This window comes from Schistocerca nitens, chromosome 5, assembly GCF_023898315.1.
Source record: "Schistocerca nitens isolate TAMUIC-IGC-003100 chromosome 5, iqSchNite1.1, whole genome shotgun sequence".
Classification (NCBI taxonomy): domain Eukaryota; kingdom Metazoa; phylum Arthropoda; class Insecta; order Orthoptera; family Acrididae; genus Schistocerca; species Schistocerca nitens.
The window spans coordinates 291,523,179-291,542,904 of record NC_064618.1 but is presented as its reverse complement, the minus strand read 5'-3'; the positions used below and the strand labels follow the sequence as shown (position 1 = coordinate 291,542,904).

The 19,726-nt window shown below is 44.3% G+C and overlaps 1 protein-coding gene across 1 annotated transcript in view; it reads left to right on the top strand.

Moving 5' to 3' along the window:
• Positions 1–19,726, top strand: part of LOC126259892 (adipocyte plasma membrane-associated protein Hemomucin-like) — a 252,173-nt gene that overhangs the window by 185,015 nt on the left and 47,432 nt on the right. The window contains exon 7 of the mRNA XM_049956969.1: positions 6,526–6,793. Coding sequence (XP_049812926.1) covers positions 6,526–6,793 — 268 coding nt within the window. The remainder of the gene's footprint in view (positions 1–6,525; positions 6,794–19,726) is intronic.

Genomic DNA, 19,726 nt, shown 5'->3' with positions numbered 1-19,726 from the left:
CCATAGCACAAGCAAGATGGAGCAACAGCCCATACTGCACGTCTTTTCATGGGAGTGCTGAATGAAAAGTTCTGAACCTGATTCATTTCCCAGTTTGGGAAACACCCACCCAGTATCGACGAAATAAAAGATCGAATTCGTAAGTGCATTCGCGAGATTTCAAACGGTATGTTGCTGCAAGTTGCGTTATCTCTTCCAGAGGGACTATATAAATGTGTTTTTTAGCATGGTGGACATTTAGCAAATGTTATTTTCAGGAAATAGCGATTCACACTAATTAGTTATAAAAAAGAGAATGCATCTTCATTAAAAAATTACACTTTTCCCTGAAACCTTTAATTTTTAAAACCATCAGATGTTTCTGGAGCACCCTGTATGTATCCATTATTTTGCTACCAACTACATTACGTTCACTTACATGAGTATACTTTCTTCGCCCACATTTTAGAAGTTTTTGGCACTGGCTGATGACACAACAAAACATATTGCAAATAAAGGTGCAACACTACCGGAAATTCTTAGAACAAAGAGGTGTCTGGTATTTTCTTTGCAAGGAGATTAGCAGCGAACGGCCAAATAGTTTTGAGATTTCACGACTCTTGATACACTTGCTACTGATTAATGTCCATTACATGTTCTGGCATTGTTCAAACTAATAAGTCTGCCTGATTGGCGGGCGAGGAAGCGACTTTGTTTTGTTTTGAGTGTTTGTCATACAGCGACAATCATCATGTCGAAAAAATGAAGTTATTTACATAATTTTAGGAAATGTTCCATCTCACAAATTACCTCGTCGTCATTCAGGAAATACTTGCCGTGCAATGTTCTCTTCGTCCAAGGAAAGAGAAAGAAACTTCCTGGCAGATTAAAACTGTGTGCCGGACCGAGACTCTAACTCGGGACCTTTGCCTTTCGCAGGCAAGTGCTATATCAACTGAACTACCCAAGAACGACTCACGGCCCCTCGTCACAGCTTTCCTTCTGCCAGCCATGTCCTCCCCATATTCTTTCTTCCAGGAGTGCTAGTTCTGCAAGTTTCGCAGGAGGCCTGCTGTGAAGTTTGGAACGTAGGAGACGAGGTACTAGCGGAAGTAAAGCTGTGAGGACGGGTCGTGAGACGTTCTTGGGTAGCTCAGTGGGTAGAGCATTTGGCTGCGAAAGGCAAAGGTCCGGAGTTAGAGTCTCGGTCCGGCACACAGTTTTAATCTGCGAGGAAGTTTCATATCAGTGCACACTGCCCTGCAGAGTGAAAATTCCATCTGGGAAAGAGAAAGAAGTCGCTGTGGATCATGTGAGGATCGAGGCGGGTGGAGTGGAGGGAGGGGGGGGGAAGGGGGTGGTTAAGACGAAATTTGGTTCCCAAAAAGCAGTATGTGCTGCTGTATACTGTGCAGAATGAGATGAGGCGCTGTTGTGGAGCAAAAATACCTCCTTGGACAGATTCCAATGACACTTCATTTTGACAGCATCCTGTAATCTCCTCAGAAAATTTCGATAGTATGCTCCTGTGACGGTTTACCCCTTATGAGCGTAATCTTTTAGCACCACACAACGGCAGTCTCAATATGCTCTCGGCATCACTTTGCCCAGTGATGACTGGGTCTTTGCCTTAGTTGGGGGTGGTGAATCCACATGGTTCTACAGCTTGCTTTCCTCCTTTGTCGCAGAATCGTAGCGATACACCCAGAAGTCGTCCAAGGCGATGAGGCAGCTAAAATTAAGTGATCCGCATTGGCCTGGCAGGTGTCACATTTCCAGTGCCACCACAGTTCGGCGACCTTTCTGAATGGGTGTGAGCAGTTGTACAAGCCAGCGAGCGGCGACCTTCCTCATGTTAAAAAGTCATGCAAGGTGTTGAGGAGTTCAAACACCAACACCTCCACTTCTCTTGCAATTAGTGGTTTTTCATAGAGAGACGGTCTGCCACTTTTTTTGGGCACAATGAAATCATCTTATGAGCACTGTGTTATACAGTGGTGACTTGTTGCCGTAGGGTTCCACCAGCTCAGCACAGAATGTGCAGCATTGCTCCCTTTCAAATATGAAGGGCAGTCAAATGAAAAGCAAACATTCACCATAATGCGTCCATGGAATGGTTCCATTCAAAAGTATTCATCACATATGTTAAGACATTTATCCCACTGGGAGACGAGACCACCAATTCGTGTTTTACATTTCACTGTGACCGGTTTCGGCTACTGCCATCTTCAGATCATAAAATCGTAAAATATTCTGATGTAACATCAATGTCAAACTAAACAAGTAGGTACTTACAATGTACCTACATGTTTCGTTTGACGTTGATACTACATCAGAATATTTTGTGATCTGAAGTTTGCAGTAACGAAAGCGATCATAGTGAAATGGAAAAAAAAAGATCAAGACGGACCTGTAAAATAAAGTACCAAAAATATGATCACCGACTCACTTTCAGACTTTATGTCTTCATCTGACTATTCCTGTTTCGTAGAATGCACTCACACACTGACGCCACAAGATGGCTCTGAGCACTATGGGACTTAACATCTGAGGTCATCAGTCCCCCAGGCTTAGAACTACGTAAACCTAACTAACCTAAGCATATCACACACATCCATGCTCGAGGCAGGATTCGAACCTGCGACAGTAGCAGCAGCGCAGTTCTTGCCCGAAGCGCCTAGAACCGCTCGGCCACCGCGGCCGGCACGCGACAAGTGCACCTACTCTTGCACTTTCTCATCGGACTCAAATTGACTTCCACACATGTCTTTCTTCAGGTCGCCAAAGATGTACAAATCGCATGATGAAAGATCTGCGCTGTCCAGGGAATGTTTCAGTGTTTCCTCACCAAATAGCTTAAGTGTAGTCTTCGTCCAGTTGGCAGTGTGGGGCAGGGCATTATCTGTAACAGGATGACGCTGTCCCATAGAATTCTGAGAGCCCGATGGCAAATGTCAAACCCAACAGTGGAAACATCCCATATCTCCCCCGCCATAGAAATCAAAAGCGGTTTACGCAGATTCCAGTAAGGCCATTATGACCTTCTTCAACTGCAGAGGCCCTCTTCTCGTCGAGTTTCTTGAGCGTGGAACCGCTGTCAGTGCGCAGCACTGTGAAGACACTTTGAAGAAACTGAAACTTTGCATAATGTCAAAATGCCCATGAATGCTGTCGGAGAGAATCGTCCTGTTGCACGATGACACCCGTCCCAAACTGCCAATTGTACAAAGGCTATGATTTAGCCATTTACAGTGTGGCGCACGAAATGTGTTACCAATTGTTTCTTTCACAATTTACGACGCTCATTAGATATCCCGCTGGGGTCTCTACAGCAGTACCAGCAGAGCTTGGAAAAACAAATGAGTTTCAAAATGACGTGTAATTCACGATACTGGCGCTAGGAGACTAGTAAAGCAGCAATGGCTGACAATGGAAGACTGACGACACAGCAATGATCGGCAATTGTGTTACTTTTTTCATGAAGCGAAAAGCCTTGTTGTGACTCAGAGGCGTTTTCGACAACAGTTTAACACACGATGGGTCCCTTGCAAGAAGACCATCCACAGGTTGTACGATAAATTTGTACAGGAAGGAACAGTATTGGAAGCGAAGCGACCTCGGCCTAAGCCTGTTTGTTCGCCGGAGAATATTGAAGCAGTAAGAGTTGCTGTACAGAGAAGTCCCGGGAAATCGTGTAGAAAGGCAGTAGTGAAACTGGGAATATCCAGACGCTCCGTTCAACGCATTCTTAAAAGTGACCCCCATATGTACCCATAGAAGATGACATGTGCAAAGAAGCTCACTGAAGAACACAAGTAGCAGAGACTACTGTTTGCTCAGTGGGCGGAGGATAGGGAATGAACTCTCAAGAACGTTTGGTTTTCAGACGAGGAGCATTTTCATTTAGACGGTGTGGTTAACAAACAAAGTGTACGCTTTTGGGCCACTGAAAACCCACAAGTGCTTCATGAACGACAACATTATGTTCCAAGGATTACAGCGTGGGCAGCAATTTCCAGTCATGGACTTATTGGACCCTTTTTCTTTGAAGAAACTGTGAACAGCAAGCGTTATTTGAGCATGCTTCGCAATAGCTTCATTCCACAGCTTCTTGCTACTGCCTTGCCCTTCAACACGCAGTGGTTCATGTAAGATAGAGCAAGGCCACATACTGCAAGCACTGTGTTGGAGTTTTTACACGAGCATTTCGACATGCGGATCATTTCACTCAGGTTTCCAGGTCGCTTCAATGACGGACAAAATTGCCCCCCCCCCCCCCATAGTCCAGACCACAATCCATGTGACTTTTTCCTTTGGGCGTACCTAAAGGAAATAATTTTCCCGAAACGGCCACGTGATTTAATGGAGCTCAGATGACTTATTCTTCAAGCTTGCAGTGAAATTACGGAAGACATGTGCCGTAGGGTAATCACTAACTTCAGTGTTCGTTTGAAGAAGTTAGGAAACGAAATGGTGGACATATTGAGCATGTGCTGAGTTAGAACAAATCTCCATGGACGGCTCTTCATTGTAGTATAAGTTCCTTTCAGACTGTATTGACAATAAAGTTTATATTCAAAAACAAAATGGAAACACATTTCGTAGTTGCGAAACATTGCAACATAATCTATATAGCCGGTATATTTCACCGTGTGATTTTCACATGTTTGGCTACCTCATGAAAGACTGGCATGGACGCCAGTATCAGTTGGAAAAGAAAGTGCAAGAGTGGGTGTTGTGGATCTGTCAGCGGCTGAGTGCGATCTGTGAAACAGGAATTTATTGTCTCGTCTCCCTCTGGAATAAATGTCTTAAAGCATACTTATGATTACTTTTGAATGGAAACGTTCGATGGTCCTGTTGTGACAAGTGTTCGGTTTTCATTTGACTACGCCCTACACATAAAATGGATTACCGGATGATACTCCACTTTATGACTGTGGAGCCCCATTTTGTTTTCAATCCTCTCGCGATGCGCAGTGGTACAGTGTTGCAGAGATTGTAATCCGTGCTAGGACTGCAAATATGTAGCTGCAAACCAACAACAAATTACGTGATTTTGTTTTTTTTTTGAAGACAGTGATAATTAATACACTACTGGCCATTATAATTGCTACACCAAGAAGAAATGCAGATGATAAACGGGTATTCATTGGACAAATATACTACACTAGAACTGACATGTGATTACATTTTCACGCAATTTGGGTGCATAGATCCTGAGAAATCAGTACCCAGAACAACCATCTCTGGCCGTAATAACGGCCTTGATACGCCTGGGCATTGATTCAAACAGACCTTGGATGGCGTGTACGGGTACAGCTGCCCATGCAGCTTCAACACGATACCACAGTTCATCAAGAGTAGTGACTGGCGTATTGTGACGAGCCCGTTGCTCGGCCACCATTGACCAGACGTTTTCAATTGGTGAGAGATCTGGATCATGTGCTGGCCACGGCAACAGTCGAACATTTTCTGTATCCAGAAAGGCCCGTACAGGACCTGCAACATGCGGTCTTGTATTATCCTGCTGAAATGTAGGGTTCCACAGGGATCGAATGAAGGGTAGAGCCACGGGTCGTAACACATCTGAAGTGTAACGTCCACTGTTCAAAGTGCCGTCAATGCCAACAAGAGGTGGCCGAGACGTGTAACCAATGGCACGCCATATCATCGCGCCGGGTGATCCGCCAGTATGGCGATGACGAATACACGGTTCCAATGTGCGTTCACCGCGATGTCGCCAAACACGGATGCGACCATCATGATGCTGTAAACAGAACTTGGAGTCATCCGAAAAAATGACGTTTTGCCATTCGTGCACTAGGTTCGTCGCTGAGGCGCTCCTGTCTGTGATGCAGCGTCAAGGGTAACCGCAGCTGATAGTCCACGCTGCTGGAAACGTTGTCGAACTGTTCGTGCAGATGGTTGTTGTCTTGCAAACGTCCCCATCTGTTGACTCAGGAATCGAGACGTGGTTGCACGATCCGTTACAGCCACGCGGATAAGATGCCTGTCATCTCGACTGCTAGTGATACGAGGCCGTTGGGATGCAGCACGGCGTTCCGTATTACCCTCCTGAACCCACCGATTCCATATTCTGCTAACAAATATTGGATCTAGACCAACGCGAGCAGCAATGTCTCCATACGACAAACCGCAATCGCGATAGGCTACAATCCGACCTTTATCAAAGTCGGAAACGTGATGGTACACATTTCTCCTCCTTCAAAACAACGTTTCACCAGGCATCGCCGGTCAAATGCTGTTTGTGTATGAGAAATCGGTTGGAAACTTTCCTCATGTCAGCACGTTGTAGGTGTCGCCACCGGCGCCGACCTTGTGTGAATGCTCTGAAAAGCTAATCATTTGCATATCACAGCATCTTCTTCCTGTCGGTTAAATTTCGCGTCTGTAGCACGTCATCTTCGTGGTGTAGCAACTTTAATGGCCAGTAGTGTACTTAAGACCAGCCCTTGTATGAAGAGATAGTCATTAAGTGGTTAGAAATGGAGACAGTAATGACACGTCCGTCGGGTGTGGCAGGTGCCGGCTGTCGGACGGGTCGGTGTCGACGCTGGTGGAGGGCCTGCCGGGCGCGCCGGACGGACTGCGGCCGGGCCCGAGCGGAGCGGGCGTCCTGGCGGCGCTCATCTCCACCGACACGCCGTCGCGCGCCACTCTGCCAGAGCTTCTGGCGCCACTGCCCAAGGCGCGCGCGGCGCTCCTGCTGCTCCTGCGCGCCAACCGGGCGCTGCTCGCCACCGCCAACACCGCGCTGCCGCTGCAGGCCACGCGCAGGATCACGCACGTGGTATGTAAACACCCGTCCCCACTCGACAACTGGGCCGTACTAACAAGGGAACCTTCCCATCGCACCCTCCTTAGATTTTGTTATAAGTTGGTACAGTGGATAGGCCTTAAAAAAACGGGACACAGATCAATCGAGAAAACAGGAAGAAGTTGCGTGGAACTATGAAAAAAATAAGCAAAATATACAAACTGAGTAATCCATGAGCAACATAGGCAACATCAAAGATAGTCTGAGCTTAGTAGCGCCGTGGTCCCGTGGTGAGTATCTCTGGTTAGCAACGTCAACAACCATCAGTTTTCGTGTGGTTCTCGAGAAATATTGAAAAATATAGATCATTTAGTGTGTGTTCACCTACAAATTAGTGTTGCCGTGTGTTTTTGCGGTGTCAACGCATCCCTGAGCAGCGCCAAGTCGTGCTTCGGTGGGCGAGCTGTGCGGACGGGCCTTGTTTACGTGCTCGCTGCGGCCGGCCGCGTGCTGACAAGTGAGTGGGCGCTCTTGCGGCTTACACGTCAGTTGTATAATTGAAAATGAAACGAACACGAACATGAATATGAGGCAACCGCTCCGCAAAGATACTTTGACGTTCACGTTCGATGAACGCTTTGCACGACCTAAAGCATTCGAAGTAGAACAGTTCTTGCGCGATGTAGTAAAGCTCAGTTCCAATGATATAATTGGGATCCACTTATCGATTGTGAGTAGCACAGTTTATGTAAAGATGGTGAATGCTAAATGCTGTGATAGGATTATTGAAGGATGTGGAGGATCTTTTAAATTTAATCACTGTGATGGAAACGTCGGTATGTCAAAGTAGATCATGCAGGTTTCGGGATAAGAACAGTCCGTATTTTCGAACTTCCCTTTGAAATAACTACGCAACAAATTAATTGCGTCCTCAAAGCATATGCAAAGGTCATTAGTAATGTTGCGGAAAAGTGGACCACCTTTCAAACGTTTCCAGTATAAATGGTGTCAGGCAAATAAAAATAGATCTTCAACAGGATATTCCCTCGTATGTTGACGGATGCGGTTATAGAGCTATTGTGATGTATGATGGACAGCCGTGCACTTGCTCCGGCTGTGGACAGACTGGACACGTGCGTTCCGAATGTATACAGAGGAGAGTGACGCAGTTACCGGCGGGGGAAGCAGTCCCTCCCATGACGATGACGACCTTACCAGTGACATATGCACGGCCACCCGTGGCCACACTGCTACGACATCGAGTTTCGCTTTGGAGAGCAGTGGCGACAGAAAAGACGACGACCAAAGCTTGTCAGTGACCACTAGCTCTACTGAAATAACGACTGTCGTTCCGTCGCCTGAAGCGGCGCCCATCACAGGAGCAGGATGTCTTTCCAAAAATGACGGAACTATTGAGCAAGATGTACAGAGAGACGAGAACGAGGATGCTGCACAAGATCCCAGCACGGCTTTCGAGACTGAAGAGCGACAGAAATCCGGATCTCTTCCCAAAAAGCATAAAAAACGGAAGATAGCTCCACCTGCCGCTCCTCAAAAGGTACAATCAGTGCGTGAAAAGGCACAACATATCGGTCGCCAAATTAGTTGTATACAGCGGGAAAAGACGAGTTTCGAAAATTGAAAACGCAGACGCAACAGGATGGCGAAACGAAACGGTCCACAAGTAAAGAAACAAAGAACAGGACTCCATCTCAACGTGGGCCAGAGATAGTCTCAACGCAGTGATACGAGAAACTGAGCAGATGACATTGAAGAATTTCCCGAAGATGAGGAAATGAAGGAAGTGTCACACCTACCAGAAGGAAAGATTCCAGTGCAGAAAGGCAAGCAAATGAGGGACGAGACATCGTCTCGGTCATTACATGGAAAACCTTAGGCTTTGTCGACAGTGGGCCATAACGACTTGTATACTTACTTAATTAATCATGAATTCATTACAAGCTTATAGAATCGGGACTTTGAATCTAAACAAGATCCGTAGCGTATTAAACCTTAAGAACTTGCAAGACATGCTCTACGCCGCTGATATTGATGTTATTATGTTACAAGAAGTAACAGATATTAGACTGGATGCCATCACAGGTTACAATGCAGTCGTAAATCCAGGGAGCGACCGTGACCTCGGAACAGCGATACTCGCCAAAGAAGGAATTATCATCAAAGATGTCGAGAAACTGGTAAACGCCAGAGGTCTAGCTGTCACCATTCACAATACGCGTTTTATAAATATCTGTGCACCATCTGGCACCGGGAACAGGAGGCGAAGAGCTGAATTTTATAAAGTTCCCCTTTTCGGTGGCCGCTACGAGCATATCATTTTTGGAGGTGACTATAATTGTGTGCTGTCTCCAAAAGACCAGACGCCGCATTTTAATAACTGTGCAGAACTCGGAGCCGTAATTAGAGAACTCCGCTTAATTGACACCTGGGAGCTCAAGAACGGTGCATTGCCGGGTTTCACTCATATTACGAATCATTCCGCTAGTCGCATCGACAGGATCTATGTAACAGTCGACCTGGAAACGCACTTCCTCCAGACAGAGTTATGGCCCACTATCTTTTCGGATCACGCTGCATACATATGTACCATGAACTTAAAACAGCAAGAAACGCAGAGGGGACGAGGCTTGTGGAAGTTGAACGTGGAACATCTAAAAGACCCTGAATACCATGAAATATTCAATAACGTACGGAACGCGTGCGAGAACAAATTCACTTCATATACCTCGGCACTGGCATGGTGGATGAAATGTGTGAAACCCGCGATAAGAAAATCGCCCATGAATTACTCCCGCGAGAAAAGTGTTTGGCAAAAACGGACGATAGAATATTACTTCCAAGTCCTTCGTGGCCTGTACCAATCTGATGTGTCCGTAATCGCCAACTACGTGGAAATAAAACGGATTCAGGCTAAACTTCTCGGACTGAAGCGGAAACAGCTGGAAGGTCATCAAGTAAGAGCAGGACTTCACGATGCTGTAAAAGGAGAACAAACATCTATATATCATGTGATTAGTGAGAGGAAGGGGCAACGCAGTAAAATAATAACAGAACTAAGATCTTCTGACGGCAGATTACTGACGCAGCAAAGTGACATCAAGAACGAAATTCACAAGTACTTCACAGAGTTATTAGGCAAAACGACAATGGATATCCCGGTGGACAAAGACTTCATGACGGGATTCACACGCAGGCCCGACCCGGTAGAAGCAAACAACTTGTTAACTGAAATTACAGAAGAAGAAGTCGCAGACGCTATAACACGAAGCCAGAAAAATAAGTCTCCTGGGCCTGACGGAATCCCGGCGGAGTTTTATCAAATGTTCAGAAGGCAGTTGATTCCCAAATTAGCGTGTATCTGTAACGAATTAATGAATCCCACCAATGGCGTCCCAAACGACTTCCTAGAAGGAACCATTGTTCTAATCCCGAAACATCCTGCAGGAAAATCTGTAACAAATTTTAGGCCTATCACTCTCCTAAATTCTGACTATAAAATATTTGCCCGCATCATAAATGAAAGATTAATATCAGTATTGAACACAGTCACTGGATCATATCAATCGAGCATGGGAAAAGACAGATCAATTTACCAAACACTGTGCGACTACAGAGATATTATTTCCATTGCCGCAGCCTGTAACATAAAATGCGCCATCGTATCATTGGACTTTGAGAAAGCGTTCGATAGAGTCGATCATGCTTACCTTTTTCACACCATGCGTACCATGAACTTTCCGCAAGGTTTTATCAACATTATTATAAATCTTCTACAGAAGTCAACATCGACAGTTATGGTAAACGATCAGTCCAGTAGGCCCATTGTAATGAAAAGTTCGGTGCGACAAGGGTGCCCGATGTCTATGTCTCTCTTTGTAATAGCAATCGAGCCATTACTTTTTCGCCTGAGCGACAACTTACACGGATTCACTACACGCGGCCGTAGGATTGTCTGCAGGGCATATGCCGATGACGTTGCATTTATTGTCAAAGACAACGACAAGATAGAGAAAGCACTCGACATAATAAACAAATATGAAGAAGTATCTGGTGCGAAACTGAATAGAAATAAGTCTGGCATCATGAATATTGGAAGCGGATTAGAAGTTCCCATTCATGGGCCAATAAAGGAAATTGTCACCATGACATGTCTTGGGGTGGAGTATACAAGGAATATCCGGCAGACCATCGCAGTTAATTACAGAAGAATCCGCAACACCATCCGTGCCTGTATACGTCAGCACAATCTCCGTACTCTTGATGAAATGCAAAGAATGGCTCTCGTCAATATACGAGGGCCGTTCAGAAAGTAACCTCCGGTTGATTTAAAAAAATACACCAAGTTAAATAAAAATATTTTAATATATACATCTTACAACTACATCTTTGCACTATTTTTCTACATAGTATCCATAGCGATTGAGGCACTTATCGTATCTCTTCACAAGCTTTGAAATTCCTTCTGCATAAAAATCACCCGCTTGTGCCTGGAGCCAGCCTGTGACCGCATCTTTGAGCTCTTCGTCGTCATCAAACCGCTGTGACCCGAGCCATTTCTTCAAATGCATGAAGAGGTGATAATCACTTGGCGCCAGGTCTGGGCTGTAAGGTGGATGGTTGATAACGTCCCACTTGAAGGACTCAAGAAGGGCCGTTGTTCTGCGAGCAGAGTGAGGACGGGCGTTATCGTGCAAAAAAACGATACCGGAAGTCAGCATACCACGGCGTTTGTTCTGTATAGCCCGTCGTAACTTTTTTATTGTTTCACAGTACACGTCTTGATTAATGGTCGTACCACGTTCCATGAATTCAACCAACAACACCCCTTTGGCATCCCAAAACACCGTTGCCATCAGTTTTCTGGCAGAAAAATCTTGCGAGGCTTTTCTTGGTTTGGTAGGCGAATTTGAATGTGCCCACATCTTTGATTGTTCTTTTGTCTCAGGGTTCACGTACTTAATCCAGGTTTCGTCACCGGTCACGATTCTGTTTAACAATGGTTCTCCTTCGTCCTCATAACGTGACAGAAAGTCTAATGCAGAGGCCATTCTTTGAGTTTTGTGGTGGTCGGTAAGAATTTTGGGCACCCATCGTGCACAGAACTTACGGTAACCCAATCTTGCTGTCACTATCTCATACAAGAGAGTTTTAGAAATCTGTGGAAAACCAGTAGACAACTCAGACATTGAGAAACGTCGATTTTCACGAACTTTTGCATCAACTGTCTGAACGAGTTCGTCAGTCACCAATGATGGTCTACCACTCCTCTCTTCATCATGAACGTTTTCTCGTCCACTTTTAAATAAACGTACCCATTCACGGACAACTCCTTCACTCATAACTCTTGGTCCGTACACGGCACAAAGCTCACGATGAATAGCTGCTGCAGAATATCCTTTGGCTGTAAAAAACCTTATGACAGCACGCACTTCACATTTGGCGGGGTTTTCTATTGCAGCACACATTTCAAACTGCCACAAAAACTAAACTAGCGCAGGTACGACGTTCACTCGACCACGGCTTGATGCCGACTGACCTGTTGAGTGCGTGAACGCACAGATGGCGTCGCTACTCCCCCCACAAGCCGCACTGTGACCAATCGGAGGTTACTTTCTGAACCGCCCTCGTATATTTGTCCTCTAAATTAAATTACGTGGCGCAAGCCCTGCCAATGCCGAGGGAAGTGGCGAACAGGATTTTGGCTGCTTTTGGCCACTTCGGAGAGCTGCATCAAACCAGTCTCAGGACTGAAGACCACAACAACAACAATTGGCCACTTCGTCAGCCGCGGCCACATCTTCAAAGTCAAGTACCAAACGTTGACTCTACCGACTGGGAACGGTGGATTGAATCTCACAGACGTGTACAATAAAGCACAAGCATTGTACGTCTGTAAAACATATAAACTGTGGAAGCGGTCAGTCAACAGTGTCGCCGCATTCTTGTTAAATGAAATAGCGCCGGCCAGCCAGGACGCCCCAATAGACGTTCACCACATCCCAAATGAACTTAACCACCTAAAACACTTCTTTGTAGAATATAGCTACATTAGACTGGGAACACCCGAGAAAGATGTCATCAAAGTTAAGAAAATATACCAAAACATAATGAACTTTAAGACCAAGAACATCATAGAACAAAAATACGTCGGTCACACTTGGCATGATATCTGGAGGAACATACACCACCCGTATTTACCAACAAAAGTGCAAAAGTGCGGTCATTGTGGTACTATTTTGTGAATAGGAAATTTCCAACGAACTCCAGACTACATTCCATTCACCTGGCTGATTCCCCTTTGTGTACCACTTGCAACCTGATTGATACAGATGAACATCAATTTGTCTGTGGAAATGCGAATAATATATGGATGTCAATCAGAAAAAATTAGCAACTACGCAGAGAAAACCGCGGTATTTGATAACGCCAGCGTGCCTTTTATACCCGGAAGAAGAACTACACCCCACCTGGAAGAAAAATGCCGTCAACTGGTTGAAGGGACACGCGGTATTTTACCTGCTGTCCAGTAACGGAGCGAAGGAGATTTTTGGACGTACATTTCCGACCGGCATCACAAGCTACTACGCATGAATAATTATTATGATACATACGCCAACTTCCTCAGAAGAACAGTCATGTGAACTCCATTTTCGATTATGCGATTCAGAACATGAAGAAACGAGAGACAATTTGATCTTTGAAAAACAAATACGAACAATACGATCAAGTGACGAACATCACTATCTGGTTTAGACTTGGATTTTTTCTAAAATGCCAAGGAACCTGTAATTAATATTAGTTTGTTTTATTACTTTTAAATGTCAGTTGAAAATTATGTACTACTGCGGAATGTTATGACTAATAAATTGAAAAAAAAATAATGGTTAAAGTACATGGCTGCCAAAACAAAAAAAAAAAAACGTGGTTAGCGTGAGCAGCTGCGGGACAAGAGGTCCTTGGTTCAAGTCTTCCGTCGAGCGAAAATTTTACTTTCTTTATTTTCGCAAAGTTATGATCTGTCCGTTCGTTCATTGACGTCTCTGTTCACTGTAATAAGTTTAGTGTCTGTGTTTTGCGACCGCACCGCAAAACCGTGCGATTAGTAGACAAAACGACGTGCCTCTCCAATGGGAACCGAAAACATTTGATCGCAAGGTCATAGGTCAACCGATTCCTCCACAGGAAAACACGTCTGATATATTCTATACGACACTGGTGACGGTATGTGCGTCACATGAGAGGAATATGTTGTCGACCCACCTAACTTGTACACTTGACGAATGGGTAAAAAGAATCTCCTACCTTGCCCGATTTAGGTTTTCTTGTAGATGTGATAATCACTCCCAAAAAAGTGATGAAAACATAAGTGTTTGTCACATAAACTGCAACAAATGAATGCACAGTCGCACAGTTTTCCCTGTGCTCTGTCAAAACATATGTTTTTAACGTTTTCAAATTTTTCATTGTGTAGACCGTCAAATCCTGCATATGTCCAAGCAAATCTGAACATGTCCTGGAATTTTGGAGAGCGAAGTTCATTATGTGTGAGTGCCTGAACTTTGATAATTGTCTGAAAATAAAAAATTAAACTTGTCACTCGATGGAAGATTTGAACCAAAGACCTCTCCTTCCGCAGCTGCTCACGCTAACCACGGAACCATGGCGCTTCTAAGGTTACACTCTCCTGGATGTTGCATATCTTGCCCATGGACTATTCAGTTTGTGTATTTTGCTTATTTTTTTCATAGTTCCACACAACTTCTTCCTGTTTTCTCGATTGATCTGAGTTCAGTTTTTCAAGGCCTATCCACTGTGCCAACTTATAACTAAATCTGAGGGGTGTGCGATGGGGAGGTTCCCTTGTAAGAACACGGCCTAACATAGCAGCCGCGACACACACTGCTGTAAAATAGACTTGGCCACTGTTTCTATGTTTCAATACAGTGTATCGATACGTGGAACTGTTTCAGTGTTTCGGAACGGCTGTGGTTCACTGTTTCGAAACAGTGGTGTTTCATTCCGCCCCTGTCTCGGATAACCGAACCAGATTCGATCTCGAGCCAGACACAGAAACTGTATCGTTGTTTCAAAATAAGGCTGTTTCAGTCCACCTGTGCTTGGAACGGACTAATTGTATCGAAACAGGGATGTTTCATTCCGCTTTGTGTCGGACAAGATTCGGGCTCAGCACAGGTACTGAAACACAACATACCACTTCAGGAAACATTTTCAAGAGTGTCGAAATCGTTTTGATAAAGAAATAGCATGAAGCTTAAGATATCCGAAAATAAAGCTTCGTTTCTAGCTGACTGTCCTATTCCGAAATGGCGTAACATCTGCTTTATAAACACTAACAAAACAATAAAACAACGCATACTATTCGCATTCAAAATAATAAATATGTGAAAATCATTTAGTTAAATTACACTTTTTTTATAACATACGCTTCTCTGTTCATCTGCAATAATCATAATAAGAAACGCAAGTAAGCCTACAACATTTTGAATAAAAAAAGCGTCGAGTGACAGTTATTAGACATATACATAAATTTGATGTAGGTATAATTGCAAGCAAGCAATCTGTTTGACATATCACTGATGGTGTAATGGTGAACGGGAAGGGCTGGGAAGCATGGTGAATTTATAGTAACGGTTCGAAACACCTTGAAAGACGAATTATTTGGCGTTATTTGTGAGTCTATAGTCACTGTGCCTATTATCCACAATGATTCCCTTTGTGTGCATGGAAATTAGCAGGATGGGTATATTACCCATACTAACGGAATGTGGGAATCCCAGTAGCATATCCGTTGTTTCTGCAGTTTGCTCCCACCTCCAGTTACGTTCGTGGTGGTTCTTCTATCTTCAGCTACGGCTGTCCTCAGCCAATTGAAAAGTATGAAAGTCACACGACACGAAAGCAGCGCATTTGCTGCAGGAAATACGAAACTGCCAAGACACCTAAGTGATAGTTTCATACTTTCTGCGATATGATTAGCGCTCTCGCACCTCATTTGTGTTTATGTGGTCATACTTATACAGTAGACATTCAAGATGATAAAATGTGTAGGGATATTAGATTACAAAACACAAACTATTTCACTGTTTCGAAACAGCGTATCCAAACATTACATTGTACTGTTTCATTTGTTTCGAAACAGTTACGTGTTTCAGTTTGCCCATCTCTACTGTAAAACTTGTTACCGTTTGACAGATGAAGCGACGCTAGCGCTCCAAGCGGCGGGTAAGGTGAACGTCAGACGCGTCGTAAGCACAATATTTGTTTTGCATCCATTTCCTACGTAATTTACGAAATATTTGAGTTATTTTCTTGCCTCCAAGGGTTTGGGTAGTATCACAAGGCATATATATTTCTAAAAATGATTCTAAAATAAGCGCAAGTATTGACAAAAACCATGAATCGAGTGGCAAGCTACAACACATTCGTGAAGAAACACTTGTGACGTTGAATGGAACTGCAGCTTACCACGTTGATATCAAAAGAATATAAACACACAGATTCACAAGTAAGAAGAACGGACATGTACCTCACATGCAAATGCGATCGACAGCTCATTTATCGTTCTGTAGGCCTACTGCGTTTGTCATTGTCGCCTGTCGCCACAAGTACAACCTTCAAGCAACTGCCAAATAGTGGGAGAAATACGTTGAAAACATTATAATGAGCTGATTACATTATATTTCACGCAAAACCAAATATTTGAATAATTTTCAAACAGTCTGTCAGTGAACAAGGTGCCAACAAAATAATGTCATCGCACGAAGGAAGCAATGAAAATTAAGTGACTAACAACAGAAGTGAATGAAATACATACCAAACGTTAAGCTTTTGTAAGACACGAATAACCGCACTTAATCCAACCACTTCATCATCAATGCAGGTCAGTGTTGACGATTCACACGAATCTGGCACTGATACATGGAGAGATGAACTGACTGCTTCTGTGTAATAGGACTGTTTTACAACTTCAGATGGATTGTCGAATCTTTGTGGCAGTTTCCTCTTCATCGTCAATTGAGGTGGCTTATTTGGGATGTCAAACAGTGTGGGTAGTGCATTCCACACGAGTTTATTATTGTCTGCGTTCATGAACTGGTTTTGTTCGAAATGTAGCGAACAAAACCTAATATTATTATACAGGTTAACTGGGTCTTTTTTCATAAGGTCCTTTCGTTTGCTGTTGACTAGCCATTTTCTGCTTCTAAAACGATTCATTAATACACATGTAGTTTGCAAGTGAATCTTGACGATACCGTTTAGTAAAATGATGGTATATACATCTCAGGATCATTAGGAAACCTAAAAAAGACATCTGTGGTGTCTTCTTCCTGTTGTTGCTGCAATTTATTGAGCTAGAAACGCTCCCGCTTGTAAAAACCATTGTAGAAATCAAAATAAACAACCACTATTCGCTTTCACGATCGCGCCGAACTAACAGTTTAAGTTACTGGCCGCTTGGGGCGCTGCTGGCGTGTGGGCAACAAAACCGAGGCGAAGTGTCGCGACTGGTAGACTGTTAGACTGTGCTAAGACTGTATCGACATAAGAGACGTTAGGTTCACTGCAGTGACACCTCTCTGTGACTTCACCATGACATGTAAATGCCCAGCTTCCATCATTGGGGATTCCTAGCTACTTCCGTGATAATATCGAGTTCTGAGAAGTGGAAGACGCCATACTGGATTTCGTCGTTTTAGAGCTTATACACGGTGCTCGGAAATTCCCGTTACAAACTTCAAGGATGTGTAGAGGGTAGTGAGTACATAACATTTTGGATAGGAACCCATGTCCGGAAATGTATCGTTTGCGTTCTATGATAGTTTAAATGCAGATGATTATCTCAACCACAGCCACGTGAGGAATGTACTTAGGCGTGACCCAGTACAATTGTTGCAATCCATTTGAAAAGAATACTGGATCGTTCCGTTATTACACTACTGGCCATTAAAATTGCTATACCACAAAGATGACGTGCTACAGACGCGAAATTTAACCGACAGGAAGAAGATGCTGTGATATGCAAATGATTTGCTTTTCAGAGCATTCACACAAGGTTGGCGCCGGTGGCGACACCCACAACGTGCTGATATGAGAAAAGTTTCCAATCGATTTCTCATACACAAACAGCAGTTGACCGGCGTTGCCTGGTGAAACGTTGTTGTGATGCCTCGTGTAAGGAGTAGAAACGCGTACCATCACGTTTACGACTTTGATAAAGGTCGGATTGTAGCCTATCGCGATAGCGTTTTATCGATCGCGACATTGCTGCTCGCGTTGGTCGAGATCCAATGACTGTTAGCAGAATATGGATTCGGTGGGTTCAGGAGGGTAATACGGAACGCCGTGCTGGATCCCAACGGCGTCGTATCACTAGCAGTCGAGATGACAGGCATCTTATCCGCATGGCTGTAACGGATCGTGCAGCCAAGTCTCGATCCCTGAGTCAACAGATGGGGGCGTTTGCAAGACAACCATCTGCACGAACAGTTCTTCGACGTTTGCAGCAGCATGGACAATCAGCTCAGAGACCATGGCTGCGGTTATTCTTGACGTTGCATCACAGACAGGAGCTCCTGCGATGGCGTACTCAACCACAAACCTGGCTGCACGAATGGCAAAACGTCATTATTTCGGATGAATCCAGGTTCTGTTTACAGCATCATGATGGTCGCGTCCGTGTTTGGCAACACTGCGGTGAACGCACATTCGAAGCGTGTATTTGTCATCGCCATACTGGTGTATCACCCGGCGTGATGGTATGGGGTGCCATTGGTTACACGTCTAGGTCACCTCTTGTTCGCATTGACGGCACTCTGAACAGTGGACGTTACATTTCAGATGTGTGACGACCCGTGGCTCTACCCTTCATTTGGTTCCTGCGAAACCCTACATTTCAGCAGGATAATGCACGGCCGCATGTTGCAGGTCCTGTACGGGCCTTTCTGGATACAGAAAATGTTTGACTGCTGCCCTGCCCAGCACATTCTCCAGATCTCTCACCAATTGAAAACGTCTGGTCAATGGTGGCCGAACAACTGGCTCGTCACAATACGACAGTCACTACTCTTGATGAACTGTGGTATCGTGTTGAAGCTGCATGGGCAGCTGTACCTGTACACACCATCCAAACTCTGTTTGACTCAGTGCCCAGGCGTATCAAGGCCGTTTTTACGGCCAGAGGTGGTTCTTCTGGGTACTGATTTCTCAGGGCTATGCACCCAAATTGCGTGAAAATGTAATCACATGTCAGTTCTAGTATAATATATTTGTCCAATGAATCCCCGTTTAACATCTGCATTTCTTCTTGGTGTAGCAATTTTAATGGCCGGTAGTGTACTTACGCATTTGCATTACAACTTACTCCTTATGGTTTACAGTAGTCGACAACAACAAGAACCCAGTTTCTACGGCACAGGCCGCAACGTACCAATGCATTACAATAGCGGCTCGATGTGGCGACCACCAACGTGTTACACACATTGTACCTCCGAAGCATTATTTTTATTTATTTTTTATTTACACGTCAAGTTCCGTAGGACCAAATTGAGGAGCAAATCTCCAAGGTCATGGAACGTGTCAGTACATGAACATACAACATAAAAGCAATAAACAGATAAAAATAAATATTCATGAACCTGAAAAAAAAGTCAGTCCATAAGTTTAAGTAAACGCTATCAGCAATACAATAAGAATCAGCTTAATTTTTCAAGGACCTCCTCTACAGAATAGAAGGAGTGACCCATGAGGAAATTCTTCAGTTTCGATTTGAAAGCGCGTGGATTATTGCTAAGATTTTTGAATTCGAGTGGCAGCTTATTGAAAATGGATGCAGCAGTATACTGAACACCTTTTTGCACAAGATTTAAGGAAGTCCGATCCAAATGGAGGTTTGATTTCTGCCGAGTATTAACCGAGTGAAAGCTG